At 38.9% G+C, this 24,601-nt stretch overlaps 1 protein-coding gene across 1 annotated transcript in view; it reads right to left on the reverse strand.

Moving 5' to 3' along the window:
• The window catches only part of ITFG1 (integrin alpha FG-GAP repeat containing 1), a 70,778-nt gene that overhangs the window by 15,271 nt on the left and 30,906 nt on the right, over positions 1 to 24,601 (reverse strand). The window contains exons 9-13 of the mRNA XM_063167731.1: positions 18,937 to 19,031; positions 11,490 to 11,662; positions 4,825 to 4,975; positions 4,478 to 4,586; positions 1,864 to 1,907 (exon numbers count right to left, since the gene is read on the reverse strand). Of these exons, the coding sequence (XP_063023801.1) occupies positions 1,864 to 1,907; positions 4,478 to 4,586; positions 4,825 to 4,975; positions 11,490 to 11,662; positions 18,937 to 19,031 (572 nt within the window). The remainder of the gene's footprint in view (positions 1 to 1,863; positions 1,908 to 4,477; positions 4,587 to 4,824; positions 4,976 to 11,489; positions 11,663 to 18,936; positions 19,032 to 24,601) is intronic.

Raw genomic sequence — 24,601 nt, forward strand, 5'->3', positions numbered from 1 at the left:
GGTCAAAGAAAAAGGCAGGCAATATTTTAGGAACAGAACAAGCTATAGTAATTAAACAGTAAACTGAAGAAAAACGTTTTTAAGAAATTAAGAAATTCATTTTTTTATATAAAGAATTTATTTTTTATATTTTAACTTCAAAATCTCGCAACTGTTTTGGTCATAGCATTATGTGGAAATCAATTTTCAAAATCACAGTAATCAGCTGGCTAAGTAATGTTTAGTTTCTCATGAAGAAAGCTCTACTATTCAGTCCTCTGGCAAAAGGTTTAATGTTTCCTTGGAAGCTATTAATGAAGTAAAACCCCCTAAAATTCAAAGAAATAACTGCATGTTCTGGAAAAGCAGAACATTTGATACCAAGAAAATGCACTATCTTGTTGGTATTTCTGAATTGAAAAATACAACACAAATTTCATCTTTTTTATCATTATTTAGCAGTAGTTAATTTAATTAATGAAAGTGATTGAACAGTTACTTGTCAAGTAGTGTTATCTATTTTAAGCAAATTTTCTTGAGGAGGAAAATGTATTTAAGCATCAAAGTAAAGTCATGAGGAAAAATAAAACAAACAAACACCCAAGGAAGTTGTGCATTACTGAGTGATGAACCATAAGAAATGCACCCAAGTAAGAAAGGGTGGGAAGGGAGAGGATGAGAGACAACTGCAAGAACAGATTTTAAAGGAATTTTCCTTCTTTTTTTTTTCCCTAGGTCTGAATTCAAGCTGATATTAGGACATCAAATCCAACAGAGAGCTTTCAAGTAAGTTACAGAAGGAACACTAAAAGAGATGATGACATGTTTCACACCATGCCTCAAAAGTAGTAAGTTTAAACCATGAGAGTAAGTGATAATGATGACAGATGAGATCAAAGCCTGACAATAATAACTGATTAGAATGAAAAGTAAGGAGACCACAGAGGTGATGCTAATGCAGATCTATGAAAGATGAGTGAATAAGGTGAAATTTAATTTTTTTTGGTGCCACATAGCTGTACTCTGGCAAAATGTGCCTTATGTTACTTTGTCAGAGAACTCCTATTACAATGGGAGCAATGGTGTTTCAGTGATCTCAATAATGAAATTTCCACCAACATCTGCTGTGAAGATTCGCTTTTTAAACCCTCGATTTTTGTAATTAAGTTAATGATACTATCAAACCTCATTATTTTATAACAGAAATTAAACTCCATGTCTCAAAATAGGCTTGAAGCAAAGGTTAGCCCCATTTGAAGCAGTTTTTCTATTTTCAAGTCAAAATTAAATGTGAAACTTTTGCAGAGCTAAAGTGCTTCTGCTACCTCTGATTACTCTAAGCTCTTCTTTCAGGCCAACTTTCACTGTGAACATTGCTAAACAAATTTGCTAACTGGCAGTTTGGTGGGTGAGTTGCAGGTCTCTGGAGATGAATAAAATAATCTAAACAGAAAACACCACATGTGTATGACTGTCTGCAGAATCATCAGAGCCCAGTGCACTTTTCCTTGGCTGTGCCACTGCTGGAGGTGGGCCCAGAAGTGGCTGCCTCTACCCTACAGTCAGTTTTGCCTGGACTTTCTAAGTGCCCACCAAGACTTGGCACAATTCACAGTTTGGGCACCCAAGTTCCTCCTGTCTCTGGTACCTCCCAGCCCCCAGTGTGGGTAACAAAGCTCCTGCACAACAACCATCAACTGATTCCAGCTCTGAGCAGCAGCTGCCCAGAGTTATGGGTCTCACAGAAGCAGAAGTTGGCCAGTCATGACTTGGATTACACATTATTCCAGTCAATAGCTCTTTTAATATGCTGAGAGTTTTTGGTATAATTAGAGTTCAGCTGATTTGAGGCTAAACACTAAACAAGGCCATGGTTACACTTACTGTTATTTTCCGAGGGCAGTCATTCGAACAGAGGCCGCTGAGAACTGCAAGAACAAAAAGTGAGCATGTTGTGTTTATGTTCACAAACCATCTTAGAAGCACCACCTTTGGAATCTGGTAAAGTCTGGTAAAAGTGTCAGGTGGTCATTAAAACACAAAGAAAATAAATATCTTCTTTGTGATTTATGGTAATGTAATCAGCTGGAAACATACTTGGCAGAAATTCATCACTGTTTTACTCCACCTCACTGGTAAACCAGCTTCAAAAGGGCAAATTTCCCAGTTAGAAAAACTCCAAATTAAAACATTTGTAAAACAGTGAACTATACATTTTATTCATTATTCTTCATTTCTAATCATTTAAAATACTGGCAGAGATTCAGCTTTACTGTTTTAACTGGTAAAAGATAAAGGCTTTTCCCTCTATACAAAGCATCATTTTAGAACTTGGTTTAAAGGAATTCAAAAAAGCTGTAACAAGCAAAAATCCCATTACCAATTTAGTCTATTAATTCAAAAGTATTATAAGCAGGTGTATATAATGCTAATTAATATCTAAAGCCTGTGACATTTGTTCCAATTAATTGTTTAAAACTTACTAGTTTGAAAAATCAGTTACATTCAGAAATCTCTGTTAAAAACCTAAATGAGGGACAGTGAAAGCCATCTGTTCTGTAAGCCAGGATATCCTGTCACACTGAGTATTAGAAGAAAACAACAAAACCCACACACATACAACAATCTAAGGTCCATTTTGGTGCAAAATTTGGACTTCTAATGACAACAGTTTGGTTGAGCAGCAGGCCAGCAATGGCCATGGGCAGGGAGGAGGATGCACACCAGGTACTGAGGCCAGGGAAAAACATTACTGCTCCATGAATTATGGTATCACAAAGCAAACATGGCAGACAGAAAATGAAGATTTGGACCAGATTTGAGGGCAGGTCATCCTAACCATCAGGAGCTTCTTAAAGCATTTGCTGTCTTCTTTAAGGGTCCACTGAGCTAAGGGTACAAAATGTTTAGGACCAGGGAAATACTGAAAGGTGCATGTAAGATGTTCATAGTCTGATTAGAAATCACTCCCTGTGTGAGTCAGAAATGGCACTGCTCTAGTCAACGAAGTTTTCTAATAATTAGTGTGTGAATATTAACAATTGTCAAGACTCTTAAATTACCATTCTTTGCTTGTGATTTCAAAATGTTGAAATTTCTATATACAGTAAGATGTAATATTTTATGCAGTCCAAACCCCCCAATATCTGAACAGTTAAGGCAAATGTGTGTGGCAAAGCAGAATTTGAAGACTATATGCACCTACAGATAGACTTTCAACATTACAGCTTTAATTTTATCTGTTAAACATAGGTGAGTCTGCAAGTGGATCCAACTCTTCCCATTTTGATGCAAAAGGGCACACTGAAATTTGCTGTTCAGCTTCACCCCTGTAACAAATTACCTGGCCAAGTATATTTGACATCAGTTATAATGAGCAAAGCTGTTCTCATTGTCCATATGCCAAATAAGTGAACACAATGCATTTATTGATACACTAAATCACACAAAGCATATTTTGTTAGAAATACTTTCCCTAATATCACAGCAAAAATATTTTTAGACTCTCATTAATTCCCATTTCCTGGAGTTTCTATGCAAAAATACTCACACCCTAAAAGGGTGCTAAAAAAAGGCTTGCCCCAGTTTTTAAGACAGATTTACACAGAGTGAATCAAAAAAGCATGTTGCAAATTACTCCCTTCCCCATTAAAATATCACACAATTGTAGTTCTGGTAGGGCTTTGTGAAGTGCAAGATTTTCCCAGAGGATTTTCTGCATGCTTTTGTGAATTACACTACAGATACATGGTATTATTTCAAAGAAGGCTTCCACCAACATGATAAATGATTAAACACTATCACGATGAGAACAGAGCTCAGGCTGTGGACAAAGTAATAATAGCATCAGCCCCCAGCAGTAGCTGCAGTTCTGTTCTCTTCTGGTGTGCAGAATGTGTGCTTTAGAGGATTGGGTGCATTTAAATAACATGAAGGCAAATACAATTTTTGAAGGTGAACCTCCAGTTGTTGCTACTGAGCTCTGTCTTCATAGGCTCCCATACAGCCTCATTTTTCACTCAATCTCAAAAAATCAAGCAAGACAGATGAGAAATGAGCTCAAAGCTCAATGCCTTTGCAGTTGAAGAACACAGAAGGGCATGCAGTTAAAAATCCTAATTATGAATATTGTAATTTAACTGAAGCCTTTTAAACCAGCTCTCATTAATTCACACACCCTGGCCATGTTCACGGCCACTCTGCTCTCAGGGTGTGGTTTGTGCCACATGGATTTGGGCTGGAACACAGAAGTCACTCCCACAGGGATGCAAAGTGACCCTCAGAACAGAGGGTCCTACACCATGCAGGAGTCCCTGAAATGAAAGCAGCCCCTTTGGAAGGTGATTCTGCATCACTCCCACATGACACACACACATGAACTCCAGCAAAGCAGGCTTGCTATGGCACAGATACAGAACATTACCATAAGGTTTTCATAGGCAAAGGCTCAAATATTCACAATATCCCATTTTGACTTTATTGTGCATTGATAACTTACCAATAACTTTAACAAAATAGGCATCTGCTTCGAAGTTATTTTTCAATGTATGGATAGCAAAGTCCTTGTTGGAGTAGCCTTTGCTTAGCACAATGATATCCAAGATTCCCTGGAGGAAAAAAATCCCAAGTTTACATTAGAATGCTTATTTACTCTTGGGAAAAAAAGCTGTGCAGCAAAGTTTACACCTTTGCTATTTATTTTAATACCTTGCAAACATTATGAATATCATGCAAACCAAGTTGGGATGGAGAGGGCCATCCACAGCTCAGTAAGGTCTGTGCAGGGCCCAGGGATGGGCACAGCCACACCCAGAGCCTGTTTGCTGGGTAAGGAGCTGCACTTACATCCTCATAGATGTCAAAGAAGGTGGCAACCACAGCATCCTTGATCTGATTGAGATCTGAGAGCTCCCAGAACACCCTGAACATGCGCCGCACGCTCTTGCAGCTCACGTTGTTGCATGGGACATTTTCTAGCAAAAATGCTTGTTGATTGCTGTAAAACATACATATATAATACATAGACCAACTTGAGACAAGTCTAAATTACAGAAATTTAAAAATATTGTCATTAAATAGTTTAAGTGCTCTGGAGTTAGATGTAATAAAAGCTCAGCTAGCAGCTGCTGGGTACTTGAAAAATCCATGAGTACTTATGTGAACTTTACAGACAGAACTACAATCATTGTCATGCCTGACTTAGAACAATGAAAACAAGAAATAAATGGATCCAAACCAACAGGAGTAACTTAACCATTCAGTCAAAGGACTGAACATATCCTTACTTTATTCTGAAAAAACTACAAATGAACTTATCTGCCATTTTTCTTAATCCCTGCCACAGTCTGTCAGCTTAAACATTATTTAAAACATGTCCATGCTTTTTCATTATTGCATGACAGCTTCTTCCTATCCCAGCTCCATTAATACTTTTTCTTACACAGTGCATGTTTTAAGCAAATCTGAGATTAAACCAAACCTCTATTTGTACATTTTCCACTGTTTCAAGCAAAATACAAAACACAAACCCCAACCTGCTAAAGTGCAGTAAAAATAGGGCAATACAAACCAAGTTAGGCACTTGCTGACACGTAACACAAAGACAGGTGCAAAACTAAACAAGAAATGTAGAAACCAAGCAGAGTGCCTGGGCTAGTGTAGGAAAATCTCCCCTCTTAAGACTATCCAACAGGTGCCTATGGGTCAGTGGGAGACACAAGGTTCCCACTCTCCCTGAGAATGTATCAGTGCTTCTGGAACTGGGAAAACCTCACACTTTACCAGCCTCCAACTCCTCAGGCAGGTTTGCATCCTGGGAGCCTGCTAAAATCCTTCATTGCCTCAGCAATGGAAACAGATGAAGTTTCCTCCTCTCCTTGTGGGGGCAGAGCCAGGAGCCAGAGCAGTGTTGTGTAAAGGCAGCTCAGCTGTCAGAGCCCAGGGCAACACCAGAGCCACGTCCTCAGTGTGAGCCTGCACACGCTGCTGGCTCTGAGGGGACAGCGAGGTGGCTCCTGTGCCTCAGCAGCAGCCAGCATGCACAGGCACACACAGGCACTTCTCCTCAGGCAAATCACTGAATTAACTATGGCCAAAGGGAAACGAGGTCATCTGCAATATTCCAGGTGCTGCATTATCTGTCTCTGAGAGCTCATAATCACAACTTGAAATTCTTAAGTGCTCACATTCATTTAATGTATTACCTAAGGACCACATCAGAATAGCCAACTCCAAGGTAAGGTGACAAGCTGAGCTACGCAGTTTTTTTCAATTTCTCTTTTTCATTATCTCAACAGAGCTTTTTAAAATTTGGACAAACTTTTACAAACACTCTTTCATTTTAAGACTCAAAGACTCATTCAGATTTTTTTAAATTGTCAGAAATTACTTAGATAATAATTAATAATGAAAGACGTTTGCATTATACTCTGCACACTACTCAAGTCTAAGCTAGAAGCCTTGTGAATGGATAGACACACGTAGTTTATTCACTACAGGAAACTTTCTTATTTTTTTTCCTTACAACTGAGAAAAAAGGAAAACATTAATCAAAGTGGCACTGAGTATGGAAATGCCACTTTCCTTCACCCTTCTGTATCTACAAGAGAAACAGAAGACAAACAGCAGGAAGAAAAAAGCAATCTGAAACCTTAAACAGATGCTGAAGACCCAAGAAATGCACTGTGGGAGAGCTCTCTTGTAGAGGAAATGAATTAATTCATAGATGTAGCATCCCCTGTCCCATGTGCCTGGGAGGAGGAAATGTTGCTGTGCAGGCCATGCTGCAGCCACAGGAGTTGCAGGCCCTGATTTTCTGCAGGGGGGAGAGAACCTGCTGTTCTCTGCCTCCTCAGCTGCTCGGGTTGTTCCTAGGATTTGGCCTGTGAGCTGCCAGTTGAATTCTTCTATGATTTAGGCCTGTGATACACAAGGATCCCTAGAATTGAAGTATCTATTGCAATGTTTCATTCTGATACATACTGTAATAAATAAGTGCAAGCTTATGACCTTCCTATTATTTTGAACAAAATTTTGAAGAGTTCCCATCAGAAAAAATCTCCATGTAACAAAGATAATCATCTGCATCCTTAAAATGATAAAACAATGTCCTTGAAAGCCTATAAAGACAGACACTACTGTAATGGTAAAACCTAAAAAATCAATGCTAAAGTGCTCTACAAAGTGTAACAGTCAATACCAAACAACTCAGCTTCAATGCTACAAGAGAGAGCACAAGAACTCTGAACTAAGACCAGCTCATTGCCCTTAACATGCCATTTGCAGCACTTCAGATACTGAGCTATACACACCAATCCACAGCTGCAGATAAATGGTGCACTACCCACAGCTTTATTCCAAAGGACATTATATCCCAATTTGGTACCTTCTGACCAAAGGCATCTGTGCAGGAAAAGGAGATTTAATAAGGCTTAACACCAAAGACAGACTGAAGACTTATTTTAGTTTTATTTTAACATATTCCTTTGCAATTAGAATTAAATATTTACTGCTAATTTCATACATCTCTCATGCTGTCAGTTTTAGGGTAGTTCATTTAAAGTAATACCAGGGACATCTAAATCACCACTATCTTACTCCAGACGTTCAGAATAATTGAATTTGCCTCTGGTTTTTTAGATTTGCTCAATTACAAGGTGCTCATCAATCCTTCATTTAAAAGAAGTCCTCTATCCAACCTTCCTTCTGACAAGTGACAGCTAATAATGATATAGGAAGAGATAATTTGGTCAAATAAGAGTCCTTCCATATAAAGGATTAATATATATACATTAATTTAAAACTGAGCATGAACACCTAGAAAACTTTCTAGAAGTCTCTCATACTTATAAGTTTTTTATTTAGCTTTCCATATCCAGCTGCTTTTGTCTCCAAGTTTCAGTCTTTACTGTTATCAATGTATCGGAGATAAAGTATTGTCAATTTGACCAGTGGAAAACATTCCCTTTGAATAAAAATGGATTTGAAAGACTTAGATTACATATTTACAATGCCAGATGCCAATTACTAGTGTCTAATTGGAAACAATTGTTAAACAAAATTCCTTTCATCTAATTAGATGGGAGATAGATGCTTATAAACTCACATGCAGTACTTACAATTCCAATGTTACCAGAGTCAATTTAAAATCAGCATGTGAAAAAATGAATTCATTTAGGTAAGACAGGAGGTATAGGTGAACCAATTACTAACTACTGATAAAATCCCTTCACCTATTATTATTCTATATACACACACAATTTCTAATACAGAATTCATGTATATATCTAGCCTGAAGAAAAACCCATGGACTTGAATTCTAATGTGCAGGTTTTGACTCAAGTCAGAAGTTACAAGAATTCAGACTGAACAGATAACTATGTAAAGATCTACAGTGCATTTAGCACCTTCACCTGTTGGAATTTATTGAGTACCTGATGGAATTCATTGAGTCTTAATAAAGGTTCAACTCCCCACAATACCTGCAACCACAAGTGAGACTCCTTTTTGCTGTTTCTGGTAAAGAAATGTCCCTACACTGTCAGAATATTACACAGTGTAATTCCAAATCAAAGGATTATGGCAGGAGATGAAACAGCAGAGTGTTAAAACAGCTGTGGCAGTAATTGAAGCTATTGATAATTTTCTTGACTTGTTCACTGGGCAGGACACTAAACCAACATAATGCCCAACTGTGGTATCTTCATTTCAGTCTTTTGTAGGGATTTGTAAGGATTTGATCTGAAAGTGCTTTCTTGAATTGTGATGGAGGCTTATAATTGATTTTAATCCTTTTCTTCCATCGTCATGTATTGGTATACCTTCAGATGAACAAAATTGTTTCTGCCTGCTTTAATTTCTTTACATTACAGACAGCAAGTAGAAACCAGGCTTCCTAAACGATAGCACAGATTGAGGTCAAGAGTTTACAAAAATGCTTTTATCATTTAATCACAGTAATCAATCACTGAAATTAGATCTGTAGATGTAGCATGAAAGACTTCAGAGAAAGAAATAAACAGCTTGATCCAGAAGTGTTTAAAATCGATTAAATAAGGTTTTCATTTTAATTTGCTCTAATTTAAGGACAGCTTTTAATTTAATTCCCACACTGTTTTAATACTCTCCAATCAGTGACCCAGTTATACATTTTAAAAGAAAGTATTTGCCTAAGTCTCTCAGAACCAATGAATTATTATTGAATGTGTCATTTCATAGTGAGAGTAAAAAAAAAGTGACTTTTGCTCCCATCTCGAACTACAAAGCATGCTTCCATTCCTTCTCTAGAAATACTGGATAGATACAATGGTAATATGCAATTTATTTCTTGATTTTTAGGTTACTTTACTCTGTTTTTGCCAGAATTCCTCAGTTTTCTGAATCTCCTTTTTAATAGCTTGTCACATCATCTGCCAGTGCTTTCAGTCCTTATGCCTTATTGTGTCACTCAACTTTGATGTCAAGTTTAAAAATAATTTTGAATGCACTCAATTGAATAAGCAAACAATTCAGAAGCAAGGAGAATAAAAGTGTATCAAGTAGTTCATTGCAACAAGACATAGGTGACTTCTGGGCTTCTACAGGAGTAACTATTTACAAACTGTTTAATGATTTTACATGACATTACATTGGTGTAATTATACTCCAGCCAGAGGACAGAGGCTCTTAAGACTTAAAACAGCTTCAAGTACATTTTTGAACTCCATACACCTTCATGCAGGCTATCCATCTATGAGGATACACATGCTGTATATCAAAACACAAAATTTCTGAGGCTTAGGCAAAAGCAAAGACAGCAACTTTACAGCTCCCACATCACTGTGTTACTTTGGCAAAGGGAAGGCAGGTTCCAGCTCACTCTCTGGACTCTGTGCAGCCTCTGCTCAGTGACTGCTGAATAGAAAATGCAAAGTCCCAGCTGAGGAAAGCAGTGCAACACCTGACATTCAGGGCCTGAGTGCTTTAACTTTGCCTGGCAAGGTCTGGGCCCTACCAGCATCACCTCCCTCTCGTCTGCCGTGTCTGAATAGAAACAGCTGCTCTGCTGTTATTTTAAGGCTCAGAGGTACAGACAGAGCTCAGCTGCTCACAGCCTTGTCATGAATCACATCATGTAGGCTGAACACAGGCACGCTACTCTTCAAACTGGGTCATTTTTAGGTGTGTCACTATCTAAAGAGTTCTAACACAAAAATGTCAGTGGGTTGACTCATGTTTAGGCAACCACTAGAAGACCTGAATTGACTTCTTGGACTTCAGCACCAAATTCTCTTACTATCAGATGCATCAAAGTGAGGTCCTCACTTGTTTTCCATATTGAGTATACTTTCAAACTATGCACCCAAGATCATTCCAAATACCAAGAGGAAGATATCAAATACACCTATGAGACTTATTCTGCTTTGTAATGCATTAGTGCAAGTATTTGTCAAGTAAGGAAGACATTAAGACTCCACAAAGCAAGGGTTAAAAAACATTTTAGAAGTGGTAACATGAAGCAAAAGGGAACAGCACAGATAAGGTTCCATCCCTGCAGAGGCTGGCAGTCAGCTGTGCAGCACAGACAGACTGCCCTCACGTGCACATATCCTGCCTCTGCTGAGCTTCCCTGGCATCCTGGTCTCTGGGGCTCTCAGCTTTTCTCCCAAGTAAACAAGTCTATTCATCATCCCTACTGTCAAGCAGAAGCACGTTCACATGCAAACATGCTGCTGCACTTGAAGGTAAAGATAAGGACATGGCAGCAGCAGCATCCCCAGGTGCCAGGTGGGAGCTGCCCACAGGCTGATCTGTTCCCATCACTGGCGGCACGAGCTCACCTACCCAGGTCAGCTCTTACATGGATCACTGACTCCTCTGTGTACAACAGGCTCCCTGAGAGCATCCCCACATGCCCTCTTCCACCTAGCACCAGATGGTAGCAGTAGAAAGTAGTGGGAAAGCAAGCAAAAAAGGAGGATGAGAAAATTACACAGAAAAATTTAATAAGAAGGGTTAGAAGTTTCTTTTTGGACGGGCTTGGATGTGTGTGCTATTTTCAGTTCTCTTGGACAATGTAAAAATCACTGGTAAATTCCTGGTTCTCAAAAAGGGCAAAGCACTACTGGCTGCATTTTCCAGCAGTCACCAGTCAGTGCTCACTCCATGAGAGCACAGAATAGGTTCCCCAGCTCACACAGCCTGGTGTTACTAGTCAGCACTGACAGCTGAAGTCAGGAATTTACAGAAGATGATGTGGGAAAAGAAAGGCAGAGAATCAGCCCCTGAGCTCTGGGAGGAGTGCCTAAGATGCTGCCTCATACTCCAGTCCCTGATGGAATTCCCCAGCCAGAGTCCCAGGATGTATTCTGAATACAGCATGTAAATGCACTCTTGGGTTCAACAGAAAACACTTAGCAGAGATCAAAAGTCTTGTTCACTTGATAAAATGAATGAGATGCACTAAAGTTAGTAATTTCCATGACTGATGATTGAACATGAATCTGATAGCTTTATTTCTAGGTTTGCATTACCTTCCAGAAGTGTTCTTCAATATAGCAAGTGCATCAGGGTAGCCATCCATATTGTAATCTCCAATGTGAAGTGTAATTGGAAATGAAATTTCTGCTGAAGATTTGTCATTTTGATATGGTACAAAGCCCCAGACTGTGTCTTTATTTCTGAAGTCTTGCAAAACTGGAATCCACTGTAACGTGAAACAACAAAAACAAAAAAGAACAACAACGTAAAGAAATTAATTTTATTTATTTAAACAATGTAGTTCTATTTAAAACAGCTGACACCACATCATCAGGATTCTTAACCATGTACAAGTAAGGATTATTTCCTAACTCTGTCACCAAAAGAAAAAAATAATTTGAAGTATTTTTTATGCAGTCAGTTATTCCGGAACAGGGAAATATAGTTAAGGTTGTAAGAATACAACCAGAATATGGAAACATTCAGGAACACCTTAACTGAAATTCAGGCTTGCCTGGAATTTCTACTAATCTTTAAATGTAGGTAAGACCAAACCATCAGGGCCATGAGATCTTGAGTCTCTTTTTTCCTCTGGAATTGCAAGGCAATGCAATAGGCACCACTAAAGCTGAGGAGATGGAGCCAGGCTCTCTGCTGTGATACATGGCAGAAGAGCCAGAGAAAATGGTCAGACTGACACCAGGGAGGTTCTGACTAGGGATAAACAACCTAATTAAACAGCAAACGAGGCCCTGAGAAGTTGCAGGATCTTTGTCCTTGGGGGGTTTTCAAAATCTGCCTGGGCAAAGCTTTAAACAACATGGTCTGAATTCAGTTTGCTCCTGCTTAAAGCAGAAGGCTGGATCTCCTAAGGTTCAATTCAGCTTGAACAATTTTATTATTCATGGATATTTAGAAGTTCAAGAGCTTCAATTCCCCTCTTATATCCCCAGAAGCATCAGATACTGAACTGTTTGATAAGAAATTAAGATTAAAGTATCAAACTGAGACTACAAAAGAAATGCAAAGTATAATTTCTCCAGGACAGGAAATAGAATGCATCTGCACTTACTTTCCAAAGTACTGCCGAGGTGCTAAATAAAAATTTATCTTAATTAAAATCAAGGTAATTTTGCAAGTTAGTATGAAGCTGAAGTGGCAGGGTTAACATTTCAATGCTACAGAAAAAACCATCAGTGTCATTTTAAAAGTCAGGAGTAATTTCATATGTCAACTAACTGACAATGCCTTCAAAAGGACAGAGGGGTGCCATCTTAAAGGATCACTATCACCAACATCAAAAGCACTTAACAGATCTTGCATCTCTCTCTCAGCCAAGCCTCAATTCAACTGTTTCAGGAACCAGAATGAGATCATGGCAGTATCATATCCTGCCATGGAAAGACCCCCTTGCTGCACAGTCCAGTGGTCAGCAAGACTCCTGCCACATGGTAGCTGTGTGTGACACTGGACTGCTCCCCTGGGATTACAAACCACCCCAGGCAGACGGGAGAAGCCCCAGATGCCTGCAGCAGTGCACTGAGGGGAGCTGGGTGCAGCCATGGCTGAGGAGCCTGGGCCAGTCCTGCCTGTCACTGGCACACCCAGCGTGTGCCACGGCCCCGAGCTGGATCTGACCTGCAGCACCTGCTGCAAACTCCACTGACAGCAAACACACTTGGACCCTCACACCCACAACGTGCACGTGTCTCATTAGTTACCTGGAGGTGCTGAAGGCTTGGAAAAATCTAAGAAACAGAAAATAACGACAATACTCTCATCGTGAGGGAAATTTTTCAGAGGGTTGGATTTCTTAGCACTTATTTGTCATGCAGAAGACAGATGAAACAATATTACTGCAAAATAGTCTAATTTTGAAAAACAGTGATTGAAATCAGAACCATGAAATATAATATAGCTTTTCCTTTACATGGTACCATTCACACAGTCATTGCAGTAAAATCCAATTATATCTATCATATACTTTCTAAATGTTCCCAGGTATGGTAATACTATCTTAAAGAGACAAAATTAAAAATGAATTTTTAGGTAGAAATACATATTTGTTTCTCTTTTCCCTCTATTCAGAGTGATTAATAGAATGCAATTTCACATTCCTAAGGTCTACAATGAGATACAAAACAACAGGTGAGCACACCAGCATCTATTGCTACCAAGCACCAGCACCCCTGACACCACAGAGCAAATCCATCCCTGCCACTGCAGCAGCTGTGGGACTTGTCCCTAAAGCAGCTCTGTAACATCCCAGAACATCAGCCTTGGTAGATGCATAACCAGATCACATCCCAGCACCAGCTGTGCCTTACTGACAGTTTAAATTTAGAGTAATCCATGCTTTTGGTGAAACTCCTTCTGTAGATTTCTACTACAAACTCCACTTTGTGTAATGTAATGCAAAATTAATTGTTCCTGTGCCTCGGGACATATAGTTAAGTACAAAAGGCAGAAAAATGAAAATGTGTTTGTCAACAATATAAATCTCCTGCTTATTTTGTATTTGATAATCCAGATAATTACTTTAAGCTTCATATTTGCTGTTAATAGGAAAAGACTAAAACTAATTTTTTAATTTCTAAGATAGAAATTGGAGGGTATAATGAGGACACATGAAGCTATTTTTTTCCAGTTTTCTGATCATATGATTTCTCCTACACAGCTCAAATGAGAAAGACAAAAAAATTGAGTAAGTGTATTTTTAAAAGAAATTTTAAATGAACACATAAAATTCAGTCAGAGAAATCAGATTCACCAGATTCACTTCTTCCTTTTCTGTTAAATTCTTCTGCATAGCATCACTGCTAACATCACTTAAAACATTTATATAGATATTTTGGATCCTTCAAATAATGATTTGTAGGCTAATACAGGAAAAATATTTATGTGTTTGAAAATTTTAAACTCCTCAAATATTTGTTTTTCAAGAAGCAGAATGGAGAATGCTTTCCTGCTGGGAAATGTGAAAACAGCATCATTCTCATTTTGAAAAAGATGTAGGGATTTGAGAAAAATGTAAAGCTCCTTGCAGTCACTGTCAAGGGCTCATTTCTTACAAAGTTCACACTCTGCTATACATTGGGGAAGGCACTTCTCTTGCTCAAAAGCCTGTGAGCTGGTCTTTGAGCCCAACCTGTGGGATTAACATGTCTCCATTTTTAAATTATGGCCAGAAACCCAGCAGCACAAAACCCACCCCCAGCCAGCTGCTGCCTCCAGGCCACAGAACACAGGCAGGGAGCCAGCTGAGAGTCACAAAGCTGGGAAATGAGTAGCCCCTTCCTGGCCAATGCATTTCCTGGGAATGCCAAAGATGAGCATCAGGAGTGGCCTGAAAGAGCTGCCCCAGCACCAGCAGTGCCCCAGGTCCTTTCCCTGGGGCTCCCTCTCTCAGTGCACTGCACACAGCAAATAACTCAGGATTTCAGCATGCATTAGGCTCTCAGTGCATCCAAGGGGCACCTGAATCCCTCAACAGCTGAGGAAATTACTGTGCTTTGCACCATTAACTTATGGTGTTCAAAGCCCAGAAGGTGACAATCCCCAGCATTGGTTCAGAATCACAGAAAAAAGTAACCAAAGCAGTAGAAGTCATGTTTTCAATGCTCACAGCCCCCAGCTGCTTTCAGAAAGAGAAACAACTTAGAAATGATGAGAGGATCTTGCAGAAAATGACATTTATAAAAACTACAGCATGAATCCATTTCCCCCTTTAAACTGCTACACAGGAATGAGGAAAAACTTCTGACATTGACTGAGTGCAGCTGATAATCAATGCTGCCACCTCCCTCCCTAGCCCAGAGAATGACACCATGAAGACCTGGGGTTTGCTGCAGCATGTACTGCTGTGCTCTACTTCAGACCTGCTCCATTTCCTAGAGGAATAAAGCTATAACCTTCCTATTGTACAGAAAAAGGTTATGAGAACTATCAAGCCCACAAAGAAACTCTCAGATGAAGGGACTGAAATAATAGTGTTTGCCTCAGGAAACAAATGAAAAATCATACAGAATACTTGGCAAAATTAAAGAAGAATTAGTCATCTCTAAGAATATCACAGCATCTAGAGTTCCTACATTAAACAGTACCAAGGACTTCAAAACATTTCCCAGATTAGACTGTAGTTATTGCAGGTGAATTTAAAGAAGTCTGAGGTGTCCTAACACCTGCCACAATCTGAAGCAGCATATAGGATTCCACTTGGATCTGACAGCAATTCTGCTGTTGCTATGGAAACACTCACATTCCTTTAAAACCTTAGGAGGTCTGTATCTCCTTAAGCCACTCATGTGTATTTTGTTGGCCTTTACTTCTGCTCCATCATCTGAAAGAAAAAATCTGAGATATTCCTAACACTTAACCCCCCCAAAAAGCACCACATAAATTAAAACCTATGATGAAAGGTTATCCTTGACATAATTCTCCTAGCTTGGCCTGGCTTTCCAGGAGCCATCCAGTTGTGCCAAAGACATCAGGAGAAATATCCTGACAGACAGGATCTTCCTGGAACAACTCCAAAGCCTGACAAGCTATTGCCTGCCTCTCCTCAGTGTAAGTTCTAGAGCCACTAATTGTACAGATGTGTGTTTCTGACTTTTATGCATTTCATCCCAAAGCATCACACACCATCATGGAACTGCAGTAACTGTTTCGGTTTGGTTTTATCAAATGCTACAGCAAACAAGCAAGAAAGACAGAACCAGGCCCAATAGGCAAAGTATTTTTTTATAAGACTGTAATCTCATTTGAGGTCTTTCAGATTTGAGATCAGTTTCTTATAAAAAAATAAAAAAAAAAAGGCACAAAACCCCACAGCAAAAATGGAAAAAAGACAATGGAGATACAAAGCCTTCTATTTTTTCAATGATAGTCCTGCAATTTCTCAGTTTCCCACAGATTCCCCTCCAGTACCATTGCCTTGCTGAAACACATTCTGCCCACTACAAGGGCTCCTTATTATTTCCATCAAACTGTGAAGGGATTGGTGAACAGAATCTATTCCAGTCTGTTGCCATAAAGTTTATCATTTCTCATGAAGAGTAACTGATTTAGTAAAATCATCTGACCTCACAATGACCAAATTCAGTGAAATGAAACATTTATTTCCAAATAAACATAAGAATTGGCATATTTGAATAGATTTCTACCTGAAGGAAGCATGCAGCACAAGGGAAAAGCTGCAGAATGAAGACATGATATTTTCACTGTTTCAGAACAGAAAAGAGAAAAAGTTTCAAAAGCAAAAAGCTGCATCACCTCCAGATGAGTGCAAGAAAAGAGTATTCCAGATAGAATTCTTTAAAAGGTTAGACCAGAATAAGTCATTATTGCATGCCATTTGATACTGTCATTTTTAATTAAAGTAATTCTAAAAATAGGGAGGGAAAATTGCTTTAACGTTTCTAGGTAAGTCCAAATACTTGTTAACACTTTTTTCCTAGCAGGGTGAGAATCTTTTGGGTTCTTTGCTGTTTAAAATAAAGGGGCAATATTTAACTGCTAATTTTTATGTCAGAAGTCATTATACTTGGATTTTTTTTTCAAATTTAAACAACACAGTGAAATTGCTAAATTGAGTAAACAAATTAAATATAGGTTAAATATCTGATTTATCTGTGACTAAGTAGTTTATTCAAACTAGTAGTTTTTATTGTCAAAAAATGAACTTATGAAGCACTATAAAAACTGGCTGTATGCAATGTTAGATCAGAGCAGGCTACAATCACAGATTCTATCCTGAAACTTTCTGAAATTATGCAAACTGACCCACACCTTCCTCTGGCACTACTGCACCACTTCCTTTTGGGAACATAACCTGACCAACAGGACCCTCAGACCTCACTGCTCCCAGTGGTTCCAGCTGTTTGTGAGGGGTTCACTTTCTACAGAGAAATTACTTTAATTTACAGTGTTTGTCTCAAATTTACTTGAGGAGCAAAATTCAAACTCCTTTTAATTCTTGTATTATCCCGAGTAAGGAAGTAAGCTGAGGGCTCCAGTGCAGCTGTCCTTTGCAAGGAGCAGCCCAGGCACCCCTGTTCCACACAGCCTGGTTCTCCTGGAGCACTGCAAGGATCACAAACTGAGCATCCCCTTGCTTTTGCAAAGGCTCTGACCCTTGACTCAAACCCTGCTGTACCCCAGCACCCAGCAATGCTCCATTCCACTGGCTGTGCTCTGTGTGTAGAGGGGATGAATGAATGTAAAAAAAATAAATCCAAACCCAAACAAGAACCCAAGAACCCAGAACCAACCAACCAGTGTGCACAGCAAAAGGGGGTTTGGAGAACAGAGCTGCTGAGCTCAGAAGGCTGAAAGATATAAATGACCAAATTTAGAGTTATTCTTTCATGTTCTGATGTCATGTTCCATCCCAGTCATCCCCCCTGCACTCACTGGGAGCTCTGTGCTTTCCTTTCCTACACAGAGTGACTTTCCTCACTAGCAGGCTACAGCCTGTATTCTATAAATTTTGATTCTTTACATGACAAAATCTACACTCTAAACTTAGGCTGCAGATTGTAACAAGTTCAGCTATAAATTCTGAATTTTAGGTCAGAGAGGGTACTACTTTTAGCACAAAATTCAACTTAAAATTTTTCAGTGAGGGTATAATCAGTAATTCATAACATGGTTAGCAACATGTATGGCACACATTTTAGATTTCTCTGAGTACCCTACAGTGGGTTTTGCTGTCAGGTACAAGCACTTTACATGTCATCTTGGCCTTTAGGTTCACATTGCAAAGTATTAATTTAGTAAAACATTTATTAAGCCATCCAACAGACATCTGGCTAATTTATTGTGTGCTGCAACTTTATTAGAGCCTGTATATTCTTAAACCAGATGATCACATCCTTAAATAAATGAACATATAATAATCTATTCCATGAATTATAACCAAGTCTGTGAAAGCCAGTAGTGTCACAAACAAACAACCCTCCAATAATTTAACAGATCCCAGCCCTGAACACACACAGCCTAAAAAGTGTTCTATACCACCTGGAAATTTACTTCTTTAGTAAGAAACAAAGACAAAGTAGAAATTAGGGGTAAGAAGTGAGGGCTGATTCAATGATATATGTGTGTGCATATCTATTTTTACTCTAAAATAACTCCCCAAGTTAAATTAAACAAGCTCATTTGAATTAGATTTGTTTCCAGCTCTTAGCACAAACCTTGTTTTTCATCTCATGCTGGAACAGTTATGGTGCTTAGAATGCAGTGTTTTACAAGAAAGTCACTCTTCAGGAGCCTCCATCATTTCTTTGAGTAGAATTTTCCATTATAAAAAATTCTAGGAACCTCTTTCACCAAACCCATGTTTTTTTCAGATATGGAACACACAAGTACATAAATACAAGTCTCTTGTATTCTGTAATTAAAGGTGAGGAGATTTTACTCCTTTCCTGAAAAATTTCTCTTTTATATAATTATATAAACACAGTACTTTGCTTTGTGTTTGCTATTCCAAATTCTCATTACCTGGTCCAGTCCCAGCTTGGTTAGGTAGATGGCACTTCTTTGACATGCTTCATCTTCACAGACTGGTAATAAATGTTCACTTTGTCCATCCCCATCTGTCAAAAAGAAAAAAAAAAAGCTTGTCAGCTTTGTATCTGCAAAATCAGAAACCCTGTTTATATGAAATAATCAGCTGTGAATAATTTACACCTTTTTTAAATGTAAAAAATTACATTATATAAACTAGACCTGTTCAAATCCTTAACCTTAATAATTTATGTTTTCTGTTTGAAGATTGCCTTTGCTAATGTACTTTCATCTTGACCCATAATATTGAGAGAATTTGAAATTTTCCTCACATATTGAGAAGAGGAAGTCCTTAGTAATTTAATCCCTGTGTTCAGTTGGGGAAAAAATTACCTTTGATACCAGTCCACCATTACAAGTCCACCATAAAAACTTATTTAATTTTCTGAACTAGTTTTAAACTCTTGTGCTGTCAGCAAGACTTCAGGAAGAGTCATGAGTTCACAAGTAATATCTTAATCTGTACTTAACACAAAACACAACACTGGGGAGTTGATTAACACAATGGCTAATAAATCCCAGGCTTACAGAATTAGGTAAATTTGAGTAAATTACAGGTTTTCAAAAATGTTCTTTAAGAGCCTTTAATCCATGGATTTCCAAAACCTTGAGTAGAATAATGACCTTTTAATATTTAAACAAGCAATGACTATTTGCATCTGGAGTTCTGACACACAGAGCATGGAGTGGGGAAAAAGTAATAATTTACTGTCCATTATCTAGTGCGGGAGAAATCTCAGTGTTGCCATGGTGAGCCTGCAGCCCTGCCTTCCTCCAGGGCCAGGCCAGCAGTGGCAGCTCCCTGGGAGGCACAGAGGGAGAGGAGCAGAGGGCCCGGGGCAGCAGCAGCAGGAACTGAGAGCCTGGGCTGCCAGACCCCAGCAGAACCACAGCCTGCCATGGCACCCCAGCTCAGGCACACTGCAGGCAATCCACCTCTGCAGCCCATGGAACCAAAGCTCACAGTGTAACAAAAACACCTCTTCACCCTGCCCCTTAGCCTGTGCAGCTCTGAGGAGCTGGGTGTGTTCACTGTGAGCACTGAAACACAGAGAGGTCCTCAGCTGGCACGTTAATTACTTGAATCATTTCCACACTGGATTTATATTATACCTATAAAATATTGCAGGTTACAGCCACAAACATCCTCTCAGTCTGGCTCCCTGACAGCTGCTTGGCTATCCCACAATAAATGAAATTTGTGCTGGTCTGATGTTTCAGAAATGCAGCTTAGGAACATGCTACAAAACAGATTTCTGTATGAACCACAAAGGTGCTGAGAGCACCAAGGGGCCTCAAGCACATCTACTGCTTGGCTTTGCAGAAATCCAAACCAGTTTATTTAGGGAAGTGGATTTTGTAAAATTCCTTGATGAAATCTCCTGAGCTAATATGTAAAACCCAGAGCTGCCTGTCACTGAAGCCCTTATTCATTTTCCAGTCCAGAACCGGCCCCAGCCCAGAGGTCCTGTCATACTTCACCAGCACCATGGGAAAGCTCCCTCAGCTGCCAGCCCATGACTCTGTGAGGCTGCACTCCCTCTGGGGCTGTGTGCACATCCATGGCTGGGCAGCTGCAGCTCTGGGTCCCTCCCCTATTCCATCAGCAAGCTGGGAGATGGAAAGGAGGGTTATAAGGGGAGGAGGAGTGATGAAAATATCAGACTTCCCCAGATATCTCCAAGTGATAAAGCCAAACTTTTAGTGGCTTCCTACATCCCATCTGCCTCATGAATTACTTTACCTCACCACCAAAGCCCTCCCAAATCCTCGTGGCAGCTCTCTGCTCCAGGATAGAGAATTTAGGAAGTGAAGTAGCCTAGGTGATAGAAATCCAGGAAGTTCACACCCAAAGAGAAGGGAAAGGGAATCCCCACTCTTGAACAGAGAAATCAACACAGCAACTATTGAATCTGTCTGAAATCAGCACAGGTTTTCCTTCTGCATCATTCAAGAACAACAATTAAAACATGTTGTCATCTTCAATCTTTGCTTGCATGAACACATTAAAATGCTGTTGGACTACAGTTTTTTCTAAACTTAAATGGAAGAAAGTGTTCAATTTGCAAATTATAAACCATGGGAATATTGAAGGATTTGCTAAAATTTAATTAATGATGCAGAGATATGTGTTTTCTGAATATAAAATGTAAACTAAGCCCTAACATTTTAAATACATTTCCACAAAAGTTTCAGTCTGAAGTGATTTTAGAAGTTTTTCAATAACACACAAGGACAAAGAGCCACCTTCCTGTGTTTGAGAAAGGCACAAGAATGAGGATGTTCTCATTTTAAATTATGCTATGGAGCAGAGGAGAATATAAAATGTTTGATTCTACTTATACTGCAAACATTCATCTTGTTATACCAATAACTCAGTTTGATAGTGTGGGTAGGAGATGCTCAGAGTAGGGCAGGACATTGATGAAAACACCCTTGGAGCTTTGAGGAATAACCAATGCATAGGACAGGAGGGACAGAACTGGCACACAATTACACACAGAGCCATCACCTTCCACGTGAAGGTGCTGCAGATAAATTACAAGCTCAAGACTTGATTAAAAGATTTGATTAAAATATCCAGTATGATCAAAGAATAAATAAATACAAATATGCATCAAACACCACGCCTTTGTCCCTGCAAATTGAAAATACTAGGATATATATTCCATATTGGTAGGCCAGAGTTTCCTCAATTCCTTTGACCAGAAGATAAACGTCCATTTACATAATTTCTCTTACAGAATCATGTTTTCAGTTGCAATTTCTCTTCAGTTCTGTGTAACAGATATTTAAGAATCCAGTAGTCAAAAAAAAAATTCAAGATAAAGAGAAAAATCTGTTGAAAATTTACAGCACAGTTTTGAAAAAAATATTTATTTTAAAATTTTTTTGTCAAAAAACATCCTGAAAACAAGATGAGAGGCCATTCTTAAGCTGACACAACTCAAATTATTGTTGTTTCCACCTCACAGAAGTTTCCCAGATAAATACTATGGAGACTGGATCAGATTGCTTGGATTTTGTTTGTTTGGTCTTTATTTTCCTCGTTTACACTCTGCTCAGCTGAATTTAAAGATCACAAAGATGAGATATAAAAACATTAATTCGGCACTTAGAGCAGACAGAACAAATGTTAAAAGGTTTCAAGTAAAGCTCCAGCATTGAACATGTAGATGGAAATAGGACATCAATGAAACAAGAATATCTTCTGAGTTGTACCTAAATAGTTTAAGAAAATCCACAATTAGTCAAATTCTGTATTACAGAAAAGATGCAATCAAAGGAAGAAAAGCCTGACATTCTTCATTTCTATCATAACATTTCATCTTATTTCCTTTACAGTTTTTATTTCTAAAGCACATCTTAGGATGTACATATCCATCTTTTATAACCAGAAATAAAATGTTTCCTGCATTTCTGAAGCTTTTTCAAAGACACTGTGAAACCAACAAATCGATACAGCAGCTTTTCCAAAATATTTCCTTCTTCATCTTTACATGATTCCACCTTGGAAGCACCTGCTGGAATGCAAACTACTGGCCTTGAAGACCACAGAAAAAACACCCCCAGCAGCAGCTAATTCAAGAGTTTTAACTAACAACAAATTCACTTTGGATCGAAGAAACACTTCCTATCTTCATGCCTGGTTTCAATCCCAATGTAAATAAACATCCTTCAGTTTTTAATTCTGATCTTGAAGTTAAATTTCTCCACAAAGGAAGACACAAATTCAAAGGAGTATCATTAGCACAACTGATCAGTGCAATTAGGTATGCACAGGTGACAAAACATGCATTGGTGACAGCAGCTGGATGATCCCATCACACCTAGGCTGGTTTCAAGTATTTATGAAAAATACCTTGCAATACATGTCTTTAATAATCTCCTGCAGCCTAGGTCTACCTAGGAAACCTGTCATGGAGACCCTCTGTAATCTTCACAGAGTTCTGGGGTCTACCACTCTGTCTTTCTGTCCCTTTCATTTAAAACTGAAATCTCATTCCAAACTGGTGAAAATCTTATTTGCAATTTCAATATCATTTGCAGCAGTAGGTGTGCCCCAACACTCCAGACTCCAAATGTCCTGTGCTAGTAGCACTCAGCTTGGAGCAAGAAACAAAAACTCAACTGTTAATGAGCAAGTTCTCTACACAAATTCTGGCTTGACTGTGATCCAGCATAACCCCATGGTTAATAAAGATCAAGTCTTGTAGGCTTGAAAAGGGCTAGAAAAAGAACAGTCCTACGTACTCATCACCTGCAAAACAGCACTTATGTCTGAATATGTAAAGATAAAATTAGAAGTCTTATTCCATCTAGGAATCATGTGAGAATCATTACCTACAACTGCCTGTTTGCTGTATTTCTAACAAGAACCTTCTTTCCAACACTTGCCCATGTTTGCCAAGGGCTGGCAGCCCCATCCCAGCACCCCAAAACCACTGTCCTGGGAGCACACCTTGCACAGACAGGCTGTGTGAGAGCCATTGCTGAGCTTTAACACTGATTGTCAATGTTCACACAGATCAAGTATTTTCAATCTGTTCTAAAAGTAAATTTGAATGGGAGTGAGCAGAAAAAGTCTTGTCAATCAGATTAAACACAACATAATGTTATTGGAATTGTTAGATGCTCCAAAAGCAATACCAAGGAACTGCAGTCTGAGAACACATTTTAAACTGAATTCACAAATAGCAAATGGTCAAAGGAGCTCCACACAAGAAACTTCTTCCCAAACTCAGAGCTATCAGAGGTGCTTATAAAACAAACACACTTGTAACTTCCTTAGCATGTGTAAACCTAGGCAAAAGAAATTCAACCTCAATGTTCAAATTCCTTAACAAAAATAGAAAAGGTGTCACAAAGTGACACCAGGTTCAAGGACTGTTAGATTCATGCTTGTGCAATGTACTTTCCAACATGGGCTATGAAAAGCACTTGGGCAATTTCTGTGATGGCAATGGCAAGTTCTGTGATCACTCACTCCAAAACTGTTTCATAATACTGCAAGATAAAGTTGTAGCTATGAAGAGCAAGACAGCTTTTGGTGGGTGTATGATCTAAACCTTTTTAATTTAAATGCTCTGTACTTTTGCTGCAGTGTAATCTTCTGCTCCTTTAAAAACAAAAATGGAATCAACTTTTTGGGGTTATTCTGAGATCATAGACTGATCATTGTAACTTCTGAAAGTTCTGTTAAATAGAGAAGAAGTTTTCTAGCAAGCTGGGGGTTGGACTTGATGATCTGTAGAGGTCCTTTCTAACCCTATTTGGTGAAATGGAAATATGTTAACTATACTGGCCAACAAAGTCAGCTTTCATAATTCTGAACATAAAAACAAGAACATTCATGTACCACAAAGTTCTCATTCATACATCTCTCCCTCTTGTCTTTGCTCAGTTCTCAGTATCCTCTCATGAGTCTTCAATTTACAGCTCTGAAGAACAATAAGAGGAAAAAGAAGAAAAAAGCCCTGTCAGGGTTGTACTACAGCAATACCCTTCTGGGGCAGGCAAGAAGCCTACAATAAGTACAACTGAGCTTGATATTCAAATAAAATAAAGGTTTGTTTGAAAGCTGATTATCTTAAATTTA

Source organism: Melospiza melodia, chromosome 13, assembly GCF_035770615.1.
Source record: "Melospiza melodia melodia isolate bMelMel2 chromosome 13, bMelMel2.pri, whole genome shotgun sequence".
In the NCBI taxonomy this organism is placed as follows: domain Eukaryota; kingdom Metazoa; phylum Chordata; class Aves; order Passeriformes; family Passerellidae; genus Melospiza; species Melospiza melodia.